The following is a 24,315-nucleotide window of genomic DNA, read 5'->3' as shown; positions in this document are numbered from 1 at the left end:
CGGGGCAGCGGCGGGCGGCGGCGTCATGGCCGCGGCGCGGCGCGCGAAGGCCGACACGCTGGCGCTGCGGCGGCGGCTCCTCAGGTACCGGGCGGGCAGGCATGCGGCGCCACGGCGCACGCGCGGCCGGCGCGCAGCCCGGGGCGCCCACCCGGACCGCTGGCGACTCGGGCCCCCGAAGCTGGCGGCGCGGGCGGGCTCCGCGGCCTCCCCCCAGCGCCGTCTCCGGCCGCCCCTCGGCTCGGAGCCCGCCCGCCCGCGCCGCGCTGGCCCCGCTCTGGCGTCCCGCTCGGCGGCCTTTGCCTTGCGCTCCTGCGAGGAGCGCAGCGGCCGGTCCTCAGGGCCGGGCCCGGCGTGAGAGGACCCGGGAAGGGGCCGAAGGGTCAGGCGAGGCTGGGGCGGGCAGCCGTTTCCCGGCAGCCTTCGAGAAGTCTGCGCCCGACTGGAGAGGTGCCCCGTCCCAGCCGCCCCGCCGGGGAAACGCCCTGACGGAGCCCTCGTGCGCCCGGGGCAGCCACCTCGACCCAGGGCCCAAGGCACTGAGGTGGGCGCGTGCAGAAGTGAGCACGGCCACAGAGGCGCAGCGTGACTTCAACAGTTTTGTTTTTGTTTTTGAGTCAGTCTCACTCTGTCACCCAGGCTAGAGTGAGTGCCGTGGCGTCAGCCTGGCTCACAGCAACCTCCAACTCCTGGGCTCAAGCCATCCTCCTGCCTCAGCCTCCCGAGTAGCTGGGACTACAGGCATGCACAACCCCGTGCCTGGCTAATTTTTTCCTCTATATATTAGTTGGCCAATGAATTTCTTTCTATTTTTAGTAGAGACGGGGTCTCGCTCTTGCTCAGGCTGGTTTCGAACTCCTGACCTGGAGCAATCCGCCCGCCTCGGCCTCCCAGAGTGCTGGGATCACAGGTGTGAGCCACCTCGCCCGGCCTTGAGAAGCAATTTTAAAGCTTCAGCAACTTCTTAGCCCAACCGTTTCCTCCTCTGCAGCCACATACGGAGTAGGGAGAGGAGACAGGGAAGCAGCACATTGCCCTTCACGCTTTTGTCCTTTCTGCAGACTGGAAAGGGGTAGGGGAGGCCTGTGATGGACTCATCCCTTCAGGTTTTCAGACGTGGCTGTCCACCCCTTGCCTGTCCCCACAGCTCTTCCTGCAGACTCTTTTTCCCTGAGGATCCCGTTAAGATTGTCCGGGCCCACGGGCAGTACATGTACGACGAGCAGGGGGCAGAGTACCTGGACTGCATCAACAACGTGGCTCATGGTCAGTATCACACCTCAAGCCCGCAGGGTAGGAGAGGGGGCCGAGGCTGTGAGCCTGGTCCCAGGGTGACCCTGAGGTTGCAGAGAAGTGTGGAGAAGCAGCTCCGTGCAGCTGAGGCAGTACCCGTGTGCAGAGGAAGCCCAGTCTTTGTGATGTAGCCATAGAAGTCTCCAAATCGGAGCTGTGCAAAGCCAGGCAGAAGTCCAAGGTCTAGGTCTGTGGGGCCGGTTCCACCTGGGACTGATTGACGAGCTCGGAGGGTGGCTAACAGCCCAGCTATGACCAGGGTTTCCGCCCTACCCACCGTCTCCGGTGCTGGGCAAGGAAACTGGAGTCGGAACTACTTAGTCCTCCGGATGGGGCCGCCAGAGCTGAGGAAAGGCAGGCCGCAACTCAGCAGAGGGTCAGAGCAGGGCCTCTAGTCTCAGACTGCTTGGTCTCAGGTCCCTGTCCCCCACTTAATGACTCTGTGGTCTTGGGCAAGTTAATTAATTCTCTGTGCCTCAGTTTGTTTATCTGTAAAATAGACATAATACCCACCTCAAGGTGTTTTGGAGAATTAAGTGTGTTAATTCATGTAACTTGCTTTGAATGTGCCTGGCACATGGTGAGCCCTCAATTCATGTTCAGTGTTGTCGTTAGCCTTGGCCCCTGGCACACAAGATAACCTCCAGCCCCCACTGGCTAGGGAAGTCAAACCTGTTGATGACAGTCACCTCCCACCCCATCCCTTTATCAAGCAGAAGGCCTCACGAGGCCTCCATAATGTCATGGGCTAGATAGGGTATCCGCCAGAGAACCTTTTCCTTCTGCCAGAATCTCGGGGACTCCTTTTCTAGGTCTCCCTTTCCAGAACTGGCAGCTCTCGCCCCGCTCTGTCTTCACACTCCCCGTGTCTCCTGGCGGGGTTTGCAGCTTGGGGCTGGGGGAGGCCTGGTGGGCCTGGCTGGGCAGAGTGGCCGTGTGACGAAGGTGGCCCTCTTGCAGTTGGGCACTGCCACCCTCAAGTGGTCCAGGCAGCACATGAACAGAACCAGGTGCTCAACACCAACAGCCGATACCTGCACGACAACATCGTGGATTACGCACAGAGGCTGTCAGAGACCCTGCCGGAGAAGCTCTGTGTGTTTTATTTCCTGAATTCTGGGTAAGTGGACTGCCGCCAGTCCCCAGCAAGGGGGCGAGACGACGAAGAGAGTTGCACACGCGGGCCCCGTGTAGTGTAGCCCACCGCGCGTGGACTTGAGGAAGAGGCGGCCCTCCCTTCACCAGGCTCCCGCACGTCCCAGCCGCAGACCCCACGTGCCTTGTCTGTGGCATCCGGTTTCCTTGTCTCTTAGTAAAGGATGCCATTCCCCCCCCCTCCAGGACCATTTTGGGGGCATAATGAGATAATACAGTCCTTTATTTCTGCCTCATGGACACAGTCAGAATCCCTGCCCTCAGCTTGCTCAGTGAGGAGCAAAAACATCAAGTGATTCTGCAAAGAAATACAGAATTACAAAGAGGGCCGTTGTCCGGAGGAAGAGCACAGGGTAGAGCTAGGCCTGGAGGTACTGGGGGGCCTGACCTGTTCTGGGCGCGTCAGGGACGCCTTCCCTGAGGAGCTGATGACGAGCTCAGAGCTGACTAGGCGATAACCAGGAGAGGAAGAAGGAACGGTACTGCCCCCTCCAGCGCGTGTCCTCCTGTCAAGGTTGGTCACCCCACCGAACAGCCTGTGCAAAGGCCCTGCAGCAGGAAGGGGCGTGCTGCCCTGCCTCTCTTGAACTGAAGGAAGGCCAGTGAGGGAGAGGGGAGGGTGTGAGCTGACACTGGGGAGGGAGGCAGGACCCACCGCTCAGGGCCCTGTCCCCCAGCCAGGGAGCTGTCTTCATCCTGAGAGCACTGGGACGCCATTGGAGGACTTTGATCAGGGAGGCGATCTGGGCGGGGGGAGAGCAAGAGTGGACACTGTTGGGGGCCAGTTCAGCAGCCAGGTAAAAGGTGATGGTAGCTGCTTCCTCGGGGAATAGCAGTGGAAACAAACGGGCAGATGATCACAGCATATCTGGGAGGGAACATTCCAACAAATTATAGGCAGTGGCGTCTAGAGTATAGTAAAGATTATTATTATCGTTGCCATTCACATACGACGTTCGTCAGTCCCCCACATAATTTCTAGGAGGTGGAATTCACCATTTTCATTTCACAGATAAGGAAGCAGCAGTTCAAAGGAAGGAACTAGCTTGCCCAGGGCCACCCACCAGGAGCCGGTGGAGCCGGAACTGTAACTTCTCTGGGAAGAGCAGGCAGCTAGGTACGGGAGCCATCCCTGCTGAGGAAGGGACACTCTTGGTGGCTGACTCCACCAAACGTATCCTGCGTGGATTCCAGTGGCTTCCTTGTCGCCAAACCCAGGAATCTCTTTGCTGTCCTGTCGTACTGTGTCTCTCAGCTGTCATGGACAGGGTCAGCCCTGTCTGGAAGTGCCGTGCTCCCAGGGCACTGAGCGCTCCTGGATGTCTGCCAGCTTCCCTGGCCACTGCTGCCCAGTCTCCTCCTCTGTCGCCCCCTGCTCCTCTGTTCCTCAGGGCTGCTCCTGGGCCATTTTCTCTCTGAGCCCTCTCCTTACAAGATCCCTTCCACTCCCTGGGTGGTGTTCACATACTGGTGACTCCCAAGCCCAGACACTTACCGTGTGTTCCAGACTCAAGTTCTAACTGCCCTTGTGACATCTGACGAACATCTCCAACTTCACATGTCCCAAAGACGAGCAAGAGCTGGTGGTCTTCCACTAACGCCCGGTGTGGGACCGTGGCACTGCTCTCCCCGACTCTCCCAGGCACCCACCCCAGAAGACCGTCCACGCCCACCCCCAGCCTATAGTGCCCGGTGAAGGGCACTGCCGTCTACCTCTCTGCTCAAGGCAGAAGCCACATACACCCACAGCCCGTATCCGTCCTGCCTCCTGCTTCTCCAGGATGTCTCTTAAGCCCACCCACCTCCCTCCATCTCCCTGTCGCCACCTGCTCGCCCCTGGGCATCCCCCTCGGGTCTGCTCCCTTCTCCCTTGACACAGCCCACGGCTGCCTCCTGAAATGGGAGCCGAGCTGCGTCCCTTCTCTGATTAACAGTCTCCAGTGGCATCACATGACACAGAAGAAAAGCCAGGTTCCTTCCTAGCCTAAGAATGTGACCCCTGCATGTCCCCACTTCCTACCCTGCCCTCCTTGGGCCCTGGCCTCACGTGTCTTCTCTTGGGTTCCTGAGCACACCGAGCCCTTTTCCTTCACGGGCCTTAGTGCGGACTGCTTCCTCTGCCTGGAAACCGCTCCCTCAGGACTCGGGGCCAGTGTCGCCTCCTCACAGAGGCCTTCCCTGCCCCCTCTGTGTTGGTCTGCTAGGGCCACCGTAGCAAAATACCACTGCCTGGGTGACTTCAGCAACAGAAGTTCATTTTCTCGGTTCTGGCAGGCAGTTGGGTTTCGTTTGAGGCCTCTCTCCTTGGCTTACAGACGGCCGCCTTCTTGCTGTGTCTTCACATGGTCTTTTCTCCTGTGTACACATGTCCCCACTGTCCCTCCACGTGTCCGGAGTCCCTCCTCCTAGGAGAACACCAGTCTGCTTGAATTAAGGCCCACCTTAATGACCTCATTTTAACTGAATCACCTCTTTAAAGGCCTTATGTCCAAATTCAGTCACATACACAGGCCATTCTGAGGTACTGGGGGTTAGGGCTTCGACAGAAGTTTTGAGGGAACACAATTCAGCCCTGACAGCCCCTGTCTCAAGTAGGCCCCCTTCTGGTTCTCCCTTGGCCTGTGTGTCCATTGTAGCACTTACCAAAATGATCGCTCTTTGTTTTTTGGTTTTCATGACACGTAGTAGAATGTAACTTTCAGGAGGGCCAGGGCCTGTTTTACCTACTGTTTTGCCCCCAGCTCCTAGCACGTACGAGGCATTTGATAGTTACCAAATGATTCTCTGAATGATGTCTGAGAATCTTCTTGCAGCTGGAAGGGCTCCTGCCCTCAAGGCGTCTGTGCGGGAAGCTCCTGGACACCTGTCTGAGCTGTGCCCACCTTCTCGGTCATAGGTCAGAGGCCAACGACCTAGCCCTGAGGCTGGCCCGCCAGTACACAGGACACCAAGACGTGGTGGTGTTAGACCAGTAAGTACAAGTCACAGCCCTGCCACTTCCAAAAGCCTAGGCCACAGGCTTATTGGGGATCAGTGAGGCTTTGGCTTTGGGTGCCTTAGGCAGGGAGGATGAAGGGCCTGGGCCGTTGAAGGGGAGTGTGGCAGGCAGAGGACCCCAGAGACACCTCCTGGGAGGGTCTGTCCCTGGGCCACTAGGAGGGGAGGGCAGCCTCTGGAGAGCAGAGAATATTTTATAAGGGAGTCAAAGTTGGTCCCACAACGTATTTTTTTTTTAAGTTTTAAATTTTATTATAATTTTTTTTTTTTTTTTTTGAGACACAGTCTAGCTCTGTTGCCTGGGCTACAGTGCCGTGGCGTCAGCCTAGCTCACAGCAACCTCCAACTCCTGGGCTCAAGCAATCCTTCTGCCTCAGCCTCCCGAGTATCTGGGACTACAGGCATGCGTCACCATGCCCGGCTAATTTTTTCCATATATTTTTAGTTGTCCGACTAATTTCTTTCTAGTTTTAGTAGAGACGGGGTCTCGCTCTTGCTCAGGCTGGTCTTGAACTCCTGACCTCAAGCGATCCTCCTGCCTCGGCCTCCCAGAGTGCTATGATTACAGGCGTGACCACCACGCCTGGCCAATATTTTCTTAATTTGAGTCATTCTTTACAACTTCTCTTTTTTTTTCTATGTGGAAGTGGATCCCACAACCTTTTATTAGATGTTCAACTTGTTCCAACAGTAGCTTCCACGTGTTGAGTACCTGTGAGCGTAGGACCCAGGCCCGGGTTTAGAGCATCATCACATTTAAGGTGCATTAGAGCCTTGAAGGAGAAATCTCCCCATTTTATAGAAGAGAAAACTGAACCCAGAGAGGTTAAATCAGCGGTCCCTGACCTTTTTGGCACCAAGGACTGGCTTCATGGAAGATGATTTTTCCACAAACCGGGGTGTGGGTGGGCGGCAAGGCAGCAGCAGCAGAGCTCTGCGGCCCCGGGCTCGGGAGCACAGGGTTAGAGGACTAGCCTCCGCCATGCAGCCAGCAGGTGGCCTTGCAGGAGTACTGCTGACCCCAAGGCCACTTCCCAGCCCACGGACTCGGGGGCTGTGTCAGATCAGAAGAGTTGGCCTCCCCCGTGTCTGCGGAGGTGGGTGGACAGTGGTCAGGGCCAGGCCGGGGCGTGTGTCTCGCCTGGCCTGAGCCCACCTTCTGTGCTCCCCAGTGCCTACCACGGTCACCTGAGCTCCCTGATTGACATCAGTCCCTACAAGTTCCGCAGCCTGGACGGCCAGAAGGAGTGGGTCCATGTGGTATGCACTGCCCAACTCGCAACAGGTCGGTGCCCGCCCCCAAGCCCAGATGACACGGTGCTGTCACTCCCCACAGGCACCTCTCCCAGACACCTACCGAGGTCCCTACCGGGAGGACCACCCCAATCCAGCTGTGGCCTATGCCAATGAGGTGAAACGCGTGGTCAGCAGCGCACAGGAGAAGGGCAGGAAGGTAACCATGTCCACACCTGCGCGGCCTGCGAAAGAGTGAATGTCGTCTCTGTTGTTGCTTGCAGCGTGCCAGATCCTGGGAACCTAAAGAGAAAGCAGACCGAGGCCTTCTAGCAGGGGTGGCAGTGGAGGGGAGTGAGGGGCTCAGCAGGGGGTTGTTCACCGGCGAGAGCCTGGGCAGAGACACATCTGGGTGTCTCGTAGGCGGCCAGGGCCCAGGTGTGCTGTGCGGGTGTGGAGGAGGTGCCACCTGCCCGTGGCAGTGAAGACTAGGGCTAGCCATTCCCGGGCGGAGGGGAGTGGCAGAGGAGAGGCATCCTGGGCGGACAGCTGGCACAGTGGAGGGAGCGTGTGAGGGCACGGTCCGGCTTCGGGAGACGAGCCTGGCACAGGCAAGACCCGGAGGCCAGAGGACCCAGCTGTGCGCTGAGCACCCGGGCTGCTCCCTGCCTGCAGGCTGCACGATGGGGAGGCCTGACGGGGCGGCGTGGTAAGGGGCAGAGGCAGGAGAGGCACGTCACCCATGGTGGCAGTAAAGGTAGGCTGTTAGCAACTGGCAGAGGGCCCTCTGGAAGGCTTCACCTATGGGGTGGTGGAGCCGAACGCAGGGTGTGTGACGAACAGGGTGGGCTGCCGGGCTAGAAAGGCCACAGGCCCAGCGGGGGAGCCCAGCCTGTGTGTTTCAGAGGCTGTGCAGCCACTATCATAAAACCTAAAAAAACAATTTCTCTGGTCACAACAGAGGTAGAGGACTGGTTTCCCATCCCATCAGCCCTTCCCTTGCCCCAGCAGTGGCCTCTGAAGCAGCCCTAAGGCAGAGCACCATTGGGAAGCCATTGCTGTAAGCAAAGGGGGTCACTGGAGGGTTTTAAACAGGACAGAGGTGTCACCCCTGTTGCCCCAAGGCAGACAGGCTGGAAGAGGTGTCCGGTGAGGAGGCAAGACAGGCAGGTCTGCCGGGAGGCAGGTGTGTGCAGGCAGAGCTGACCAGCAAGGTGCGAGGGAGGGGCGTGGTGCGGGTCACCAGTGAGGGCCAGAGAAGGAACAGGCTTATGGCAGAGAAATCCGTGAATCTAGTTTAGGGCATGCCAAGTAAGTACAGGCAGTCTAGAGGCATCCAGGTGGTGAGAGTTGGTTTGAGGCCTGAAAGAAAAAACTGAGTCACATGGGCCGGGCGCGGTGGCTCACGCCTGTAATCCCAGCACTCTGGGAGGCTGAGGCGGGCAGATCACTCAAGGTCAGGAGTTCAAAACCAGCCTGAGCAAGTGTGAGACCCTATCTCTACTAAAAATAGAAACAAATTAAGTGGCCAACTAAAAATATATAGAAAAAATTAGCCGGGCATGGTAGTCCCAGCTACTTGGGAAGCTGATGCAGGAGGATTGCTTGAGCCCAGGAGATTGAGGTTGCTGTGAGCTAGGCTGACACCACGGCACTCTAGACTGGGCAACATAGTGAGACTCTGTCTCAAAAAGAAGAAAACTGAGTAACAACCCCTCAGATATGATATGGAGCCCAAGGTAGAGGCTCAGCAGTGGTGATGATTTGTCCTGCTTGGCCCAGCTCCAAGCTGGCACCAGCGTGACACTCGGGGCTAGTCACGCGGCACCTCCGCATAACGTTCCCGACATCCATCTCACCCACAGATTGCAGCCTTCTTCGCCGAGTCTCTGCCCAGCGTGGGAGGGCAGATCATCCCCCCTGCCGGCTACTTCTCCCGAGTGGCAGAGTGAGTAGGTGGTCTGCCCCACGGCGGGCAGCACTGTAATGGGGTTTCCCAGCCTCTTCCGATCCCAAGTCAGCCTGCTCTGCTAGCAAGAGTTTTGAGACAAAGCCCTGAAAGAAATAATGGCCCAGAGAAGGCCAGCCGTTTGCCCAAGACCCCCCACCTACTGCCGACAGAGCCAGGATTCAGCCCCAAGATCTCCTGACTCCTGGTCCGATCTCCCTCCCCACAGCCCCCCATCAGCCGTCTGTCCTCTGCCACAGGCACATTCACGGGGCCGGAGGGGTCTTTGTCGCAGATGAGATCCAGGTCGGCTTTGGCCGAGTAGGCAAGCACTTCTGGGCCTTCCAGCTGCAGGGGGACGACTTCATCCCTGACATCGTTACCATGGGCAAGTCCATTGGCAACGGCCACCCTGTTGCCTGTGTGGCCACAACACAGCCTGTGGCAAGGGCGTTTGAAGTCACCGGTGTTGAGTACTTCAACACGGTAAGTGACAGCTCCGGAATAAGGGAGCAGCTTGGGTTCTGATCAGCCCCAGGAGATCAGCAGAGGCCCTAGGACTAGCACTGTGCCCAGCATGAAGACCCAAGACACTAGCCTTGGAGAGGTTACAGCCAAGTCAGATCAAAAACATAAAACACCTTTAAAAATTAGTGTCAAGGCCAGGCGCAGTGGCTCACGCCTGTAATCCTAGCACTTTAGGAGGCCAAGGCGGGCGGATTGCTCAAGGTCAGGGGTTCAAAACCAGCCTGAGCAAGAGCAAGACCCCATCTCTACTAAAAATAGAAAGAAATTGACAAACTAAATATATATATATATACATATATATATACACACACACAAAAAAAAATTAGCCGGGCATGGTGGCGCATGCCTGTAGTCCCAGCTACTCGGGAGGCTGAGGCAGCAGGATTGCTTGAGCCCAGGAGTCTGAGGTTGCTGTGAGCTAGGCTGATGCCACGGCACTCACTCTAGCCTGGGCAACAAAGTGAGACTCTGTCTCAAAAAAAAAAAAAAATCAGTGTCAATCCAAAAGCTGTCACAAAAGAGCAGCCTTATATAATATACAGAAAGAATATAAGAGTCCTCCTTCCAGGCTAGGTGTGGCGGCTCACACCTGTAATCCTAGCACTCTGAGAGGCCAAGGCGGGAGGATCACGTGAGGTCAGGAATTTGAGACCAGCCTGAGCCCTGAGCAAGAGTGAGACCCCATCTCTACTAAAAATAGGAAAAAAAGCTAGCCAGCCATGGTGGCACATGCCTGTAGTCCTAGCTATTCGGGAGGCTAAGACCAGAGGCTCGCTCGAGCCCAGGAGTTGGAGGTTGCTATGTGCGAGGCTGGCACCACAGCACTCTAGCCTGGGCTACCGAGTGAGACTCTTGTCTCCAAAAAAAAAAAAAAAAGTTTTGTTTTCGTCAGTTCAAGCTGCTATAACAAAATACCATAGACTGGGTGCCTTATAAACAACAAGATTGATTTCTCACAGTTCAGGAAGCTGCAAATCTAAGATCAAGAGTGCCATGGTCAGGTTCTTGTGAGAGTCCTCTTCTGGATTGCAGACTGCCAGCTTCTCACTGCACCCTCACATGGTAGAAAGGGTGAGAGAGTTCTCTGGGGTCCCGTTTATAAAGGCCTATTCCATTCATGAAGGCTCTACTCACATGACCTAATAACCTCCTAAAGTCTCTTAATACCATTGCTTTGGAGATTAGGATTCCAATGTACCAGTTTTGGGGGTGCACAAACATTGAAATCCATTACATGTTACACAGGACTCCTAAAAGTTTTCGTTATATTTTTTTCTGCCTCTTTTTGTCTTTTTCTGGAACTCCATTTGCATGTGTTCATATGCTTAATTGTGTCCACAGGTCTCTAAAGCTCTTTTCTTTATTGACTGATTGATTGAGACAGAATTGTGCGGTTGCCCAGGCTGGAGTTCAGGCGTGGTCACTGCACTTGGGTTTGAGGAATCCTCCCACCCCCGTGTCCCAAGTAGCTGGGACCATAGGTACGTGCTGCTGCACCCAGCTTATTCATTCTTCTGCAGTCCTTTTCTGGTCTTCATACTGGACTATCTCAGTAGATAGACTTTCAGGTTTGCTGATCCTTTCATCCGCCAGCTCAAATCTGTTGTTGAGCCTTTCTGGTGAATTTCTCATTTCAGTTATTGTGCTTTTTAATTTCAGATCTTCTACTTGGTTCTAATAACTTCTATCTTTTTTAGACAGTCTCACTTTGTTGCCCGGGCTGGAGTGCCGTGGCATCAGCCTAGCTCACAGCAACCTCCAACTCCTGGGCTCAAGTGATCCTCCTGCCTCAGCCTCCCGAGTAGCTGGGACTACAGGCACACGCCACCATGCCCGGCTAATTTTTCTATGTATTTTTAGTTGGCCAATTAATTTCTTTCTATTTTTAGTAGAGACAGGGTCTTGCTCTTGCTCAGGCTGATTTCGAACTCCTGACCTTGAGCGACCCACCACAGCCTCCCAGAGTGCTAGGATTATAGGCATGAGCCACCATGCCTGGCCAATAATTTTTATCTCTTTATCATTAATCTGTGTTTTGGTGAGATGTCATTTTCATGATTTGCTTTAATTTAGATATAGTTTCCTTTAGTTCTTTTAACATGTTTATAACATCTGATTTAAAGTCTTTATCCAAGAAAGTCAAGGTCTGGGCTTCCTCAGGGATAGATTGCTATGGGTGATGCTTTTTTTTTTTTTTTTTTTTTTTTTGAGATAGTCTCACTCTCTTGCCTAGCCTAGAGTGCCATGGCATCAGCCTAGCTCACAGCAACCTCAAATTCCTGGGTTCAAGCGATCCTCCTGCCTCATCCTCCCAGGTAGCCAAGACTATGGGCACATACCACTGTGCCCCACAAATTTTTTCTATTTTTAGTTGTTTGGCTAATTTCTATTTATAGTGGAGACAGGGTCTCATTCTTGCTTGGGCTGGTCTCAACCTCCCTAGCTCAAGCAATCCTCCTGCCTCGGCCTCTTAAAGAGTGCTAGGAAGAATTTAAAATAAGACTAAGTGGCTAAAAAAAAGGTAAAATAAACGTTTAAATAATTAAAAAAAAAGAAAAAGAGTGCTAGGATTACAGGTGTGAGCCACTGCTCCCAGCCCCATGCTTCTTTCTTTGCATGTTTTATAATTTTTGGTTGAAAGCTGGACATTTTAAATAATGTAATGTGGCAACTTTGGAAATCATATTCTCTTCCCTCCCCATGATTTGTTGTTGCTTTTTTGTTGCTGTTTGCTTAGTGCCATTTCTGAACTAACTCTGTAAAGTCTGAGTTCTTTGTCATGTGTGGCCACGAGTCTCTACTTGGTTAGCTTAGTAGGTCATCTAAGGATTGGACAGAGAGCTCCTTAATTACCTTGAACTGTAAGTCCCTCAGCCTGGAGTTTATAACTCCTCCTAAGCCTTTACTTCCTCATTCAGAGCCTCGGAATAGCCAGTAGGGAGAGCTCAGGGCTTTCCAGGACTGTGCTGAGCTCACACAGCGCTGGGCGTGTCCCTGTGCGTAGGAATGGCCTTCTAGAGTCCCAGGAATACATCCAGGCCTTTCAGAGCCCCTTGTAGACATCTCATAGTGACAGAAAGCAGGTCAGTGGTTACCTGAGGCCAGTAGTAGGGTGGGTGCACAAGGGTGCACAAGGAGTGTGATAGAAACATTCTGCAGTTTCATTGTGAGGGAGGTTCCCCAGGTTACATTTATCATAGCACACTGAACTTTACTTTTTTTTTTTTTTTTTTTTGAGACAGAGTCTCGCTTTGTTGCCCAGGCTAGAGTGAGTGCCGTGACATCAGCCCAGCTCACAGCAACCTCCAACTCCTGGCTCAAGCAATCCTCCTGCCTCAGCCTCCCAAGTAGCTGGGACTACAGGCATTCGCCACCATGCCCGGCTAATTTTTTGTATATATTAGTTGGCCAATTGATTTCTTTCTATTTATAGTAGAGACGGGGTCTCGCTCTTGCTCAGGCTGTTTTTGAACTCCTGACCTCGAGCAATCTGCCCGCCTCGGCCTCCCAGAGAGCTAGGATTACAGGCGTGAGCCACCACACCCGGCCTGAACTTTACACTTTAAACATACAGTTTGGGGTGAGGTTCTTTTTGGCTCAGCCCTTTACAGGGATGAATAGCACACACATTTATATGTAAATTATGCCTCAATAAAGTTGACTTTTTTTAAAAAAGATGTAGTTTAGAAACAAAAACCTGGTCTACAGGAGACCTCCAGCTCCCTCCTGCTCCTCTCAAGTGCAGGTCCTGACTCAGACCCTTCGGGCGGGGGAGGGAGGTGAGCAAAGGCACTCCGGTGTCTGGGTGTCTGAACTGAGGAAGCACCCCGTGCTGGGCGTGGGCAGCCAGAAAGGCCAGGCTTCGTTTAAGTCACAAATGCAGATTTGTGTGTGACGTCTTTCGTTTTAAATTGTTAGCACCTAATTCATAACTTTAGAATAAGGCCATATGGGCCAAGCAAAATGAGTCCACAGGCCAGACGTGGCTCCCAGGGCCCTGCAGTCTGCCCTGAACTTGTGCCACACAGTGGCTTCCCTAGGGCACTCTGGCACGCTGCCCCTGGCCCTCCTTGAAGGGATGGGAACTAGTCCATTGCTGTGAGTCTGGCTGGGCACAGCCAGTGAGATGGGGCCCTAACTCCTCTTGGCAAAGACTAGCTCTGCAGGAGCGCATGGTACACCCTCAGAGTCTGCATCTTCTTGGGGCTCCTGCTGCACCCCTGGGGATATGACCCGGGTTACAGTCACATGAGCACCTGGAAAGCCAGGACAGCTCATGGGGGCCTCCAGAGAACCCCATGTACTGCCAGTGACGATGAGCCCTGAGGGGTTCTGGCCCTGTGCTCTTGTCACTGCCAGTTGTGCTGCCCTCGTCCTCCCTGGGGTTTGGCCTACGAATTCTGCTGGGTGTGTGACATGTCCTTTGTCCTGGCTCAGTTTGGGGGAAGCCCGGTGTCCTGCGCTGTGGGGCTGGCCGTCCTAGAAGTCTTAGAGAAGGAGCAACTCCAGGCTCATGCCGCGCATGTGGGCAGCTTCCTGATGGAGCTCCTCAGGCAGCAAAAGGCCAAACATCCCATCATCGGGGACGTCAGGTGAGGCTCTGGGGGCAGTAGTCACCACCTACCTGCCATGTACCATTTTCTTCTTTCTCCTCTAGCAACTGGAATGGTGGGAATTTTTATGCCTGCTTTCCAGAGGAGCTGAAATAGGGAGGGGCAAGCCAGGACGCCACCTGACCCTGAGCCCAGCCTCCTTCCTCTGTCCACACCAAGGACCCCTCCATTTCCCAGTTACTTCTTGAACTGTTTTCACCACCCTTCCTGCTCTCAGCCTCCCCAGGAGGCACAGGGCAGTGCCCTGGTGGGCTTTCTAAAGGAGGGCTTGGTCAAGGCCCAGCAGAGGGTGAGCGAGGACCCTGGCTCCTCAGGCCTGGCCCCTGAGATACCACCTTGTTCTCCAGGGGTGTTGGGCTCTTTGTTGGCGTGGATCTGATCAAAGATGAGGCCACGAGGACACCAGCAACGGAAGAGGCCGACTACTTGGTATCCAGGTATTTTTCCTTGAAACAAATTGCCTTCTAGAGTAGGAGACACCATAGGTGCCTCTTTGAAAGCCTAGACCTTAAGTGGGAAGGAACCCGCCTCCTGCCTGTCCATCTGCCCACCGTCTTCCCAGACTGACTGAAGGAGGGCAGCAGCTGGGCCTGGGAGCAGGGCAGCTGGCCAGTGGTCGTGCCAGTTCTACATCCAGTGCCTGGCCACAAAGGCTTCCGGTGAGGTGCAGGCTGCCCCAGCTGAGCGGCCTCCTCTGCCCAGAGTGCCAGAGCTAGCAGACGCTCAGATCCAGGCAGCCCCAATGCCACCTCTCACAGGCTGGGAGCTGGAGAAGGGCAGCAGCTTCTCAGGAGTCACACCAGGTGTCCCCAGACCCCCCCAGTTGGGATGGGCAGGATACCTGGTCCTGGCCTGGGTGGAGGGTATCTGGATGAGTCAGCATCTCAGGAGCTCCTTCTCCTTCTGATTTAATTATTATTCTTGCTACCCACATTCCCCATGCTACCCCTCCCCCACCATGGAAACCCCTTCCGGTGTTTGACATTGTGTCCTTACTCAGACTGTGCAACCTGCACTAACCTGCAACAGTATTGGTGTAAACCTCCCTCTGCACCATGTTTTTAAGACTGGGCCATCCTCAGTGGCCGGCTGGGCTCTGCTCTCTGGTCAGTGACGTGCACAGGCTCATCTGGGTTCTGGACACCTCACAGCACTCAGGCTTGCTGCTCTAGTTCAGGAGAAAGTGGGCTCGGGGCAGACGTTCCACTGAGGCCTGAGGCCGGTCACTCCAGAGCTGCGGCTCCATGGCCCAAGCCTTGTTCTCTCTGTACTGGCTGTGGCCGGCACTGTCCGTGCTGGACAGACTGAGGACAGTCACCACACCCCCAGAGCTGGTAGGAGTCAGAGAACGTACACGGTCACCACAGCCGCCTCTCGGGAGCCAGAGTCCCTTACTAGGCTAAAAATGTCACTGTGTGATATGGAAAACGAATCTTAAGTACAAATGATAACGTTAAAGGTAAAGCCATCTTCTAAAAAGAACTGGAAATCAAAAATGAATAGTCCTCTGGGATTGCAAATACCCTGTGGAACAGGAACGTGGAAGTTACTGAAGCCAGTGTGGCCCATGTAGGGTTCATCGTCCTATTTGCAGTGTGGACATTTTCCATATGAAAAGGAAACAGTGCACGTCACATCAACCTTACCTAAAATAGGAAATGCTGGTGATTCTTGTTGCATTCTAGGCTGCTTAAAGGGGCTCCAGGGATTTGTGACAAGAGAGGAGGCACCTCTTCTGGGGGGCAGCAGGCTCAGGGCTGGGTGCAGCGCACCCTAGGTGGGGCCATCGGTGCTGGGGTATAGAATGAGCGAGACTTCGGCAGGGGTGGCTGGTACAGTGTCCTGGCGGGACTGGCCTGTGGAGGGCTGAGGGCAGCATGACTGGAGCCCCCGGGTAGGGGCCAAGGCCAGGCTGAGGGGAGGCTGAGGCATGTGAAGAGGTGTCCTGTCCTCACAGGCTGAAGGAGAACTACATTTTGCTGAGCACAGATGGCCCTGGAAGGAACGTCCTGAAGTTTAAGCCCCCAATGTGCTTCAGCCTGGACAACGCACGACACGTGGTGGCAAAGCTGGACGCCATTCTGACAGGTGAGCCTGGAGCCTGTGGGGCAGCCGGCCACATCTCTAAACCTCCCAACAATGCACCAGGGAAGGGGTGGGAGCCCAGCAGCTGGGGCTGGGAGCATTAAGTGCAAGTAGACTGGGCCCCGCTTGGGCCTCTTCCTCTTGCTGAGCCCCAGGTAGGTGGGAGCTGAGCCGCCACCCAGGCTGACTGGGCAGAGGGCAGACAGCATGGGACCCAAGGCAAGGACAGCCAAAACCCCATTACTTGTGCTTACAGCCACCCAGGGATACAGGAGACAACTCGAGGTTAGGGCCACCCTTGGCTACTGAGTGGCTGAAACAAGATTTATACTAGCAAGAACTGATTGAATGCAAAACGAAATGCCTCCCCACATTCCTAATCGCCTAGGATGGTCATGGTTAGCCCAGGGTCTCCCATAAATTCACTTTTAACCCTCTTAATGCAGCAGGCCAAAATATCGGCTTCTGCACTAGGGCAGAAAGTACAGTGGGCCAACATTGTTAACCATGTAGGAGCCAATACATCAGCCCACTGCACTTTGCACCCTAGATGACATATAGGCCCACCGCACTGAGGGTTAAGGAAATCTCTTAATTACCAAACTGGACAAGGCTGTGTACTGAGGTACATACAGAGCTCAGTGAGACCCCAAATAGGCAAAATTATATCATGGCAGGGACCAAATTTCCCTCCCACCTCTAGGTACTTCATTGCTACCCACAGAAGGGCTTAAAACCAGGGCTGTGGAGCCAGGGGAGGCCCAGTCCCTGCCAGACACCATTGGAGGTGGTGGGGTGCAAAGGCTGGCCACACGCCTGGCTAGGGTTCTTGGACAAGCCCTGAGTCCTGGGAGAAGGGAGGGCTGGCTCCGGCTCTCAGGAAATTGTGGATAAGGGTAGGGGTGAGACTGAAGGCATCATGTCTTTGGCAGAGAAAGTTGAATTCTTTGTGGTCTTTTCTAGACATGGAAGAGAAGGTGAGAAGCTGTGAAACACTGAGGCTCCAGCCCTGAGCCAGCCCTGCTTGGTCAAGTGTCCTCCAGGTGAGTAGGCCTTGCCTCTTGCTCTGAGACCCAGAGCCACTTCCTTAACCCTCAGCAAACTGGACCATATTTTTTTGTCAACATGTTTTTTCTGATTGATGTCCCCCTTCCCAAAAGCTAGCTTCAGCTAATAGTGGGAGGCTCAGCTGCCCAGATTATCTACTCATCCCACCAAAACACGCAGCTTGCATGTGCTAACAGAAGCAGCTACTTCCTCCTTCAGCTCCTCCTACGGGTGAGAAAAAACAAAACTTGTGAGGCGGCCATGTCCACCTGGAGCCACCAGGCTTGGGGTGTTCAAATTCAGCCAGTTAATACCCCTGCCAGAGCAGGCCTGTGTGTGCCAGCCAGGAGGGGGCACTGTCGTGCCCCTATTCAGCTGGCCCCTGGCATTGCCCTAGTCTGAGTTCCCACTGTCCTGCTGGAAGAGACAAAAAAACCTCATTTATATTGGTCAGTCCAGACTGTCTGGTGTTCAGGGCTGAGGGATGCAGGCCTGCTGGGGGGGGCAGCCCTCGCCCCCATCAGCTGCCTTTTAGGAGGTATTTCCCTTCTTTAAAGGGGGCCTACATTCTGGGCAGGGCGGTCTGAGGAAGCTAGCCCAGGATGTGGGGCGTGTGTGGTTATGCCCCACAGGATGCTGCTAGGAGATCGTAGAGGATGTGGACTCAGAACAGTAAGCGGTGGCTCACAAAGGTCAGTGGCCAGGTCCTTCTATCCAAGCTGCGCCCGCCACTCTGGGCAAGAGGTCTCACACAGCAGATCCCACACTCACCCAGGCTTGGGGGTTTTTAAATTTTTATTTCAAAAGCTTGGATAGCTTCAATATCCAGGTCGTGGCAAAATCAGGACACGTGTAAAATACCTTACAATACATTAGATTCCCAAAAAGGTACCAAAAAGTACAGTAAAATTAACACTTCCATTACAGGAAATGTATGACACAAACAATATAAAATTAAAAGGTGAAAAAAAGGTGACACTGGTTTCCTAAGGTACAGTTTACTCTTTTACGACCAGGGTCCACAGGCCCAGGCTGCAGAGCGGCGGCGGGAGCAGACCCTCCCATCTGGTTCTGGGTAACCTGGTAGTAAAATCAGCCCATAATGCCGCTCTGGCCTCTGAGACACCACACGCTGCCTAAAACAACTAGAGCTCTGGAAATAGTCAACAGGAGAGTGATTTCCAGGGGGCAAATTTTAAATAAGATGCACATGGGACAGGCCATAGAAAGTTTGCCAAGTTAAATTTGGTACATAATTGTGTTCACTCCATATCCAAACAAAGCATGTGCGGTCAGCTGGTCGAGCGCTCCTGCCGCCGCCTCAGTATGGCTTATAGTTATTCTGATGGCCGCCGCGTCGCTGGCTCTTGCCGTAGTTTGTACTACCCTGACCTAGGGAACAAAAACAGTAGAGCTAGTACTTACTGAGCATTCACCCTGTGCCAGGCGCTTGACACGCATCTCCACAGGGTCCTCAGCTGCCCTGCCCCGGGCAGGGATTACCTTCCCCACCTTACCGAGGCCCACTGCTAGAGCTCAAAACCAGGTAGCTCCAGTGGCAGAGCCAGGCCTGTCTGACTCCAAAGCCCCTGCTGCCAGTGGCTCCTGTACTCTCTGTCCTGCCTCCCCTGGGTGGATAAGCAGATGGGGCCTCCCTCTCTCCTACTTACTGTAGTCGTAGCCGGGGCCGTAGCCGTAATAGCCATAGGGCGAGTAGTCGTAGCCGCCATAGCCGGGCCCGTAGCCCTGCTGATAGCCGTAGCCCTGGTTCCAGTAGTTGCCGTAGCCCTGATTCCAACTCTGACTCTGACCTGTGGGGGGAGCAGGGCACAGGGGCCCACGGGCCATTTAGCACACGAAGGAGCTAGGATGGAGGAAATCCTGCCCTTTGGGTGGCGGGGTTACTATGGCAACTCAAGCAGAAACCAGGGCGCTGCTGTTCTAATGCAGAGGGGCCTGGGCCCGGCCCTGCATCTGAGAGACCCAAGCAGCGGATCAGAGGCCAGGACGCTAACTTCACTAGGGGCAAACAAGGCAGCTCACTCACTTAAATCACCCTCTGGTCAACCCCACCCTCCCTGGCAGCTCAGCCTTTAAAAAGATGGAGTTCAGGCTTTGGAGTCAGAGGGGCCTGGGATGGAAGGAGGTAAGCGCCTGGCACAGCTCTGCCCTATCCCTTCCGCCCACGGGTATGCCAGACTCAGAGGATACCCACAGAGCCAAGACACCCTATCATGTCCCCTGCCCAGAATGCAATGCGAATGCTCCCTCTTGCCCTGGACCCCAAAGCCACATGAGTAAGAAAGACAGGGCTCTTCCATTCCAAGGGACAGCAGCAGCACAGCCTCAAGCACACAGCCTTGACCCATGAAAACCGTGCCTGCCCACCCCTGCTGCACAGCACCAGAGGGAGCCCCAAGACAGGCATGGAAGGCTCCATGCAGGCAGGGAAATGGGACCGTTTTCATCCAGGTTCCACTCACCTCCACCGCCACCACCACCGCCGCTGCCTCGGTTCCCCCGGTTGCGGTTTCCACGGCCCCCAGAGCCATACTGCTGCTGCTGATAGACCTCTTTGGGCTGAGCCACCTTGATTTCACACTAAAAGCCGAGAGGACAGTGGGTCAGGCCAGTGGAGCAAGCTCGGGACAGGGATTGTGAATGAAGACGTGCACCACAACAGTCAGTGGATAAGGTCCATTTGCTCAAAAACAAACATGCCGGGGTAGGAGACCACATTTGGGCTAGAAGCTCTTGGAACCAACTAAAACCAAAGGTCCTTCTGATGAGAACCTTTCCTGGGGGTGGATGAGCTCAACCCCAGGGCATCTCCACGTCTGTCTGACAGAGGGACAGCTGGCACCACCTTGGTCCTACTGGGCAGGAGGGTCAGATAAGACTACTCAAATGAGGGGCCTTAGATAAGAAGGTGGTTCCTTACATGTTTTTCTTTTTTTACAGAAACTCATCTCACCCAGACACTCTATTGAGAAGGTGACCCTGCTCTCCATCTTGCAGATAAAGCTCTGAGGCTCCACTGGTTTGTTCGGATGGGCCAGATGTCGACATCTCCCTAGGTCCCAAAGAGTCCACTTCCTCTTTGCTCAAAAATCTGCCCACTGAGGATAGGGTGGGATTGGGGACTGAGGTGCTCCTGCTTAAATAAATCCCAATACTGCATTTTTAAGCTAAGTCCCCTGATACACACTCCCATTAAATATAGCCCATTTTACACACTGTATCCCCATGCAAGCATAAACCTTTAACTGGCAAATTACCCCTACACCAAGTGATACAATCTGATGTTTTCTATCCTACTGAATTAAAAACATGAATACAACCAACTAAATATACTTATTTCTGACACCACCAGCAGTTTCACTTAAATCCCGCCTTAGAGGCTCTTCCCATCCATTTCCCATTATTGCACACAAAGAAAAAGGACTCTCTGTATCACTGTCCAGTGGAGTAACAACTAATGCCTCACTTGTCTGCCCCTAAATTTTCTGTTACATTTAAGGGCCTAATCCAATCTTTCCAAACTCTCAATCTGGATGGAGGCTTCCAGGAGCCCCACCCTACCTGTCCCCCCTTATCTGGCTGCCAAGTCCTACACTGCCACAGTGCTTGCCACACCCTGCCACAGCAGGCCACACCCTCAACTCCAACTGCCAACTTAAAAGCCTAAACTACCTTCTCCCTGACCAGAGTCCAGGGAAGAGCTACACTTCTCACTACACAAGACTCTACTCATTTGAAAGCACAACTGGCCCTGGATTTAAGCTGGCCAGGACCCTGGAAGTTCTCTGGGAGGGATCTTGCCCTGAGGGTAACGTTGATAAAGCAGTGCCCAAGTGGACGGAAAGGGACAAAAATGTGGTTGTAGAGCCCCTTCCCAACTGTGCCCCCTTCTCCAAAACAAACAAATAAATTTTGGTTATAAAAAGAGGTAGAAAAATCCTGTAGCAAGAAAAACCTTCACCATAGAGGGATATCAGTGAGTTGCAGAAGTTCTAAACTCTTCTGAGATCTTAGCTAGAGGCCTAATACACCCAGGACTCTAAGATCTAGAACACTGTCACCTCTAGCTTTAAATCAGGAACCAAAAAGGCCACTCAGCATGCTCTAGTGGACAGGCCACACTTCCTCTCCTATCTTCCCTCATATCCTGTATATTTACTGGCAGTCCTCCCAGCCTCAGAGCTCTGAGGGACAGCATCACCGCACAGGGCAGCACACGCTGAGGAAACAGCAAGGTCTGGCTAACCTGCACAACTCTCGCTCCACGTGGCCCAGCCCCTAACCCACACCTGCAGGGCCAGCTCTCCAGCAGCAAGGAGCCAGGCACACAGAGCTGGGGACCTTACCTTGCTTCCACTGATAGTATGGAACTTTTTTTCCAGAACCTTCTTCACAGGTTCTTCTTCTTTAAAGGTGATAAACACAAAACCTCGTCTCTTGTTCAACTTTGGATCCATTGGAAGCTCAATGGCCTCGATCTGCAAAAAGCACAGGCAAACCTCAGGACCGCTACCCCCAACCCCAGGGCATACAGGAAACTCACAGAAGAAAACCACTACAGGCCGGAGAAGGTGAAAAAGCAGCCCTGCCCAGGGCGCCAGGCAGCCAAGGCTACCAAGGACCAGGAAGAAAGCAGCCTCTGGGCACCTTGCAAGCCACTCCCAGAGCCACACACTCACCTCCCCGAACTCTCCAAAGTACTCCCTGATCTTTTCCTCGGTAGCTTCAGGATTCAGACCCCCCACAAAGATTTTCTTCACTGGATCCTTCTTCATAGCCATGGCCTTTTTAGGATCAATGACACGGCCATCCAGCCTGTGCTCCTTCTGGTCTAGGACCTGTTGCAACAGAAGAGGGACAAGTTCTAACTCAGCAGTATGACCTGGACAAGGCCCCTCTCTTTGAGCCATAAAGACAACGAAAGACACCAGCACAGACACACAAATGCATTTCATCCCCTCAAATTTCTACCCAAGCTAGACTTCCCAACCCAGTTTTCTTCAAATCCCAGGTGCAGCTGGTTTACCTAAACACCTATGAATCAGTCCTCATCCCTGAGCCCATGCTGTGTGCCCTTCTTCCTGCCAAAGCAGTCCCAGCTTAAGGCCCATGCATCTCCGTAAACAAAGCGACAGGAATTCAGAACCCAGGCTGGAGGCAGCTGCTGGGAATGGAACCCTCATTCCACCCTTACTATCTGATCTCCTCTACTTTAACTTGGCTGGGCCTTAGGTTTTTGGCTTTCCAAAAAAAGTGGGGCTAAACGCCCATCTCATAAGAATCTTTGATTCTTTTCTAACATTCACAGTAACATATTAATATAGTGCCCGGTAACAGGCACATAAAAAGGTAACAGATATAAACTGTGACCTTCCTGTACCACCCCAGCCCATACTCTCACTCCAAACTTCACATCTATATTTTTATTCCTCAAAAACAGGAACTTAATTTCTAACCTGTATGCTTTCCCCAAAGCACTCGACCACACAAACAGCACACGAACTAGGCATCCCGTTATAATCCCATCGTCTACACTGGACTGCTGATGGACTGCGCCCAGCTTACCTTCTCCACACTGGCTGCATCTCTGAAGAGGATAAACCCAAACCCTCTTGACCGTCCAGTGTTGGGGTCCATTTTTATCGTACAGTCAACGACCTCCCCAAATTTAGTAAAATAGTCTTTTAAATCTTTTTTGCTGGTATCCCAACTCAGGCCACCGACAAACATTTTCCTGAAATGGTAGGATGAGACACATGGCAACAAGTCTTATTATATTATAAGCTGTGATCTCAGGAAGGAACGGCCGTCGCAAAGCTTTCGCTGAAAAGCTTGCAAAGCCACTATCACCGCAGCCGCCCTAAGAGTGTGCATCGCAAGCTCCACTACCCTCCAAACTCAGCTCGACCCGGACTCTAACACGGCTTAACGAGGCTGTGAAGCCCAGGCTGCGCGAGGAAGGACAAGCTCGCCGGACACGTGGACCCTGACCGCCCGCGACTGGGGATCCACGCGGGCCACCACCTCGCATCCCGAGAACCCGTTTCAAGGACCTGGAGGCTTCCCGGGGCCGAGGCCGCCCCGGGTTCAGGGCCCGACTCCGCCCCCCGGCAGGAGGCGGGAGGCCCGGGCGCGCGCCAACTCCGCCCACGCAGCCCGGCGCGGCCCCAGACTCGCGGCGCCCCGGGTCCGAGCGCTCCCCTTCTTCCGGGCCGCCCGCCGCCGCGCCTGCCCCGGCCCCGGCCCGGCCCCGGCCCCGGCGGCGCGCTGGCGGCCCCGCGGCGGCGCCAAAGTCGGCCCAACAAACTCCTGCCAACTCCGGCGGGCGGCGGCGCGCGGGCTGGCCGGCCGGCGCGGGGACCGGGCCGCCCGCCACCCGCAGGCCCGGCCGCCCGCCGCCCCTCCCCCCGCCGCGTGGCGCCAACAAAAGGCGGCCCGGAACAAAGGCGGCGCCCCGTCCGCACCTACCCTGCGTCCTCCTCGTTCTTGCTGGCGTTGATCTGGTCACCCTCGGCGCCGTTCTGATTCCCGCCCGGGGGCGCCGCGGTCCCGCCTCCGGCCCCCGCCGCGGCCCCGCCGCCAGCCCCGGCCGGCGGCTCGCCCTCGGCGGCGGCCTCGTGTCCGTTCTCGGTGGCGCCCGTCGTCTCCATGGGCTGCTCCTCAGCCGCTTCCGACATACTAGGCCGAAGCGCGGCGGCTCCTGCAACGAGTGGCCGCACGCGGCGACGGCGCGTCAGGCCGGCGCGGCTCCCGCCGGCGCTCCCGCCCGCCGCCGGCCGCCCGCCGCCCGCCCGCCGCTCACCTCGCCGCCGATGACGCCGCGCGGCCCGCTCGTCCCCACCCGCCGGGGAAGGCTCCGCGGGCTCGGCCGCGCTCGGGCTCGCGCTGCTGGGGCCTCGCCTCCGTCCGCCGACGGAGCCGCTCCGACCGCGCTCCCGCCTCCTCGGCCGCCGCCGAACAGAGCCGCCGACCCCAAGCCCAGCCCCGGCCCGCGCGCTGCCGCCGCCTGACAATGCCGACTCGTGGCGCTCTTTATAATGCCGGGGGCCAGGGGGCCACCTCGCAACAAGGCGCATGCTCATTGGCCGCGCTGGCCCGTCACTCAGCCCTGCGCCGCCGTCCCATTGGCCGAGCCGGCGCGCGCACATAGATCCGGGCGGGCTTTGTCCTCATTTTAGAACCCGCGCGAGTCAGGGCCCTACGAAGGGTTCCCGAGTCCGGGCCGGGCGGTGTGTCCCGGGCGACCCGCAGCCGCAGCCCAGCGGCGGGCGGGCCCGAGCTGGACCCTCCGCTCTCTCAGGCAGCAGCCTCTCGCCCCGGTGCGCCCCATCCCAGCACTGGCGGCCCCGGCCTCCCCATTTCCCGAAAGAGGAAGCTGGAGCCGAGGAGAGTCTC

At 55.2% G+C, this 24,315-nt stretch overlaps 2 protein-coding genes across 4 annotated transcripts; one reads left to right on the top strand and one right to left on the bottom strand.

Moving 5' to 3' along the window:
* Positions 1 to 20,239, top strand: PHYKPL (5-phosphohydroxy-L-lysine phospho-lyase). Of its 2 annotated transcripts, none has more exons than XM_012787377.3 (13): positions 1 to 84; positions 1,148 to 1,266; positions 2,254 to 2,413; positions 5,345 to 5,419; positions 6,618 to 6,705; positions 6,782 to 6,898; positions 8,544 to 8,626; positions 8,887 to 9,112; positions 13,592 to 13,746; positions 14,115 to 14,204; positions 15,725 to 15,855; positions 16,816 to 16,895; positions 19,861 to 20,239. In XM_012787377.3, the coding sequence occupies exons 1-12, from the start codon at positions 26 to 28 to the stop codon at positions 16,863 to 16,865; spliced, it is 1,353 nt and encodes a 450-aa protein (XP_012642831.2). In that variant the 5' UTR covers positions 1 to 25; the 3' UTR covers positions 16,866 to 16,895; positions 19,861 to 20,239. The 2 variants fall into 2 exon arrangements, with proteins under 2 accessions (XP_012642831.2, XP_012642833.2); XM_012787379.3 differs by lacking the exon at positions 1 to 84 and adding an exon at positions 154 to 544.
* On the bottom strand, positions 17,677 to 23,965 carry HNRNPAB (heterogeneous nuclear ribonucleoprotein A/B). 2 transcript variants are annotated; one of them, XM_012787380.2, is made up of 8 exons: positions 23,723 to 23,965; positions 23,389 to 23,620; positions 22,486 to 22,654; positions 21,600 to 21,758; positions 21,267 to 21,398; positions 19,383 to 19,500; positions 18,570 to 18,710; positions 17,677 to 18,291 (listed from the first exon to the last, which is right to left on the bottom strand). In XM_012787380.2, exons 2-8 carry the CDS (start codon positions 23,595 to 23,597, stop codon positions 18,221 to 18,223), a joined length of 999 nt encoding a protein of 332 aa, XP_012642834.1. In that variant the 5' UTR covers positions 23,598 to 23,620; positions 23,723 to 23,965; the 3' UTR covers positions 17,677 to 18,220. The 2 variants fall into 2 exon arrangements, with proteins under 2 accessions (XP_012642834.1, XP_012642836.1); XM_012787382.2 differs by lacking the exon at positions 18,570 to 18,710 and having other exon boundaries at positions 23,723 to 23,964.
* Positions 23,966 to 24,315: the final 350 nt, after the last annotated feature.

This window comes from Microcebus murinus, chromosome 28, assembly GCF_040939455.1.
Source record: "Microcebus murinus isolate Inina chromosome 28, M.murinus_Inina_mat1.0, whole genome shotgun sequence".
Lineage (NCBI taxonomy): Eukaryota > Metazoa > Chordata > Mammalia > Primates > Cheirogaleidae > Microcebus > Microcebus murinus.
Note: the sequence above shows the minus strand (reverse complement) of the source record. Positions and strands in the feature narration are given on the sequence as shown.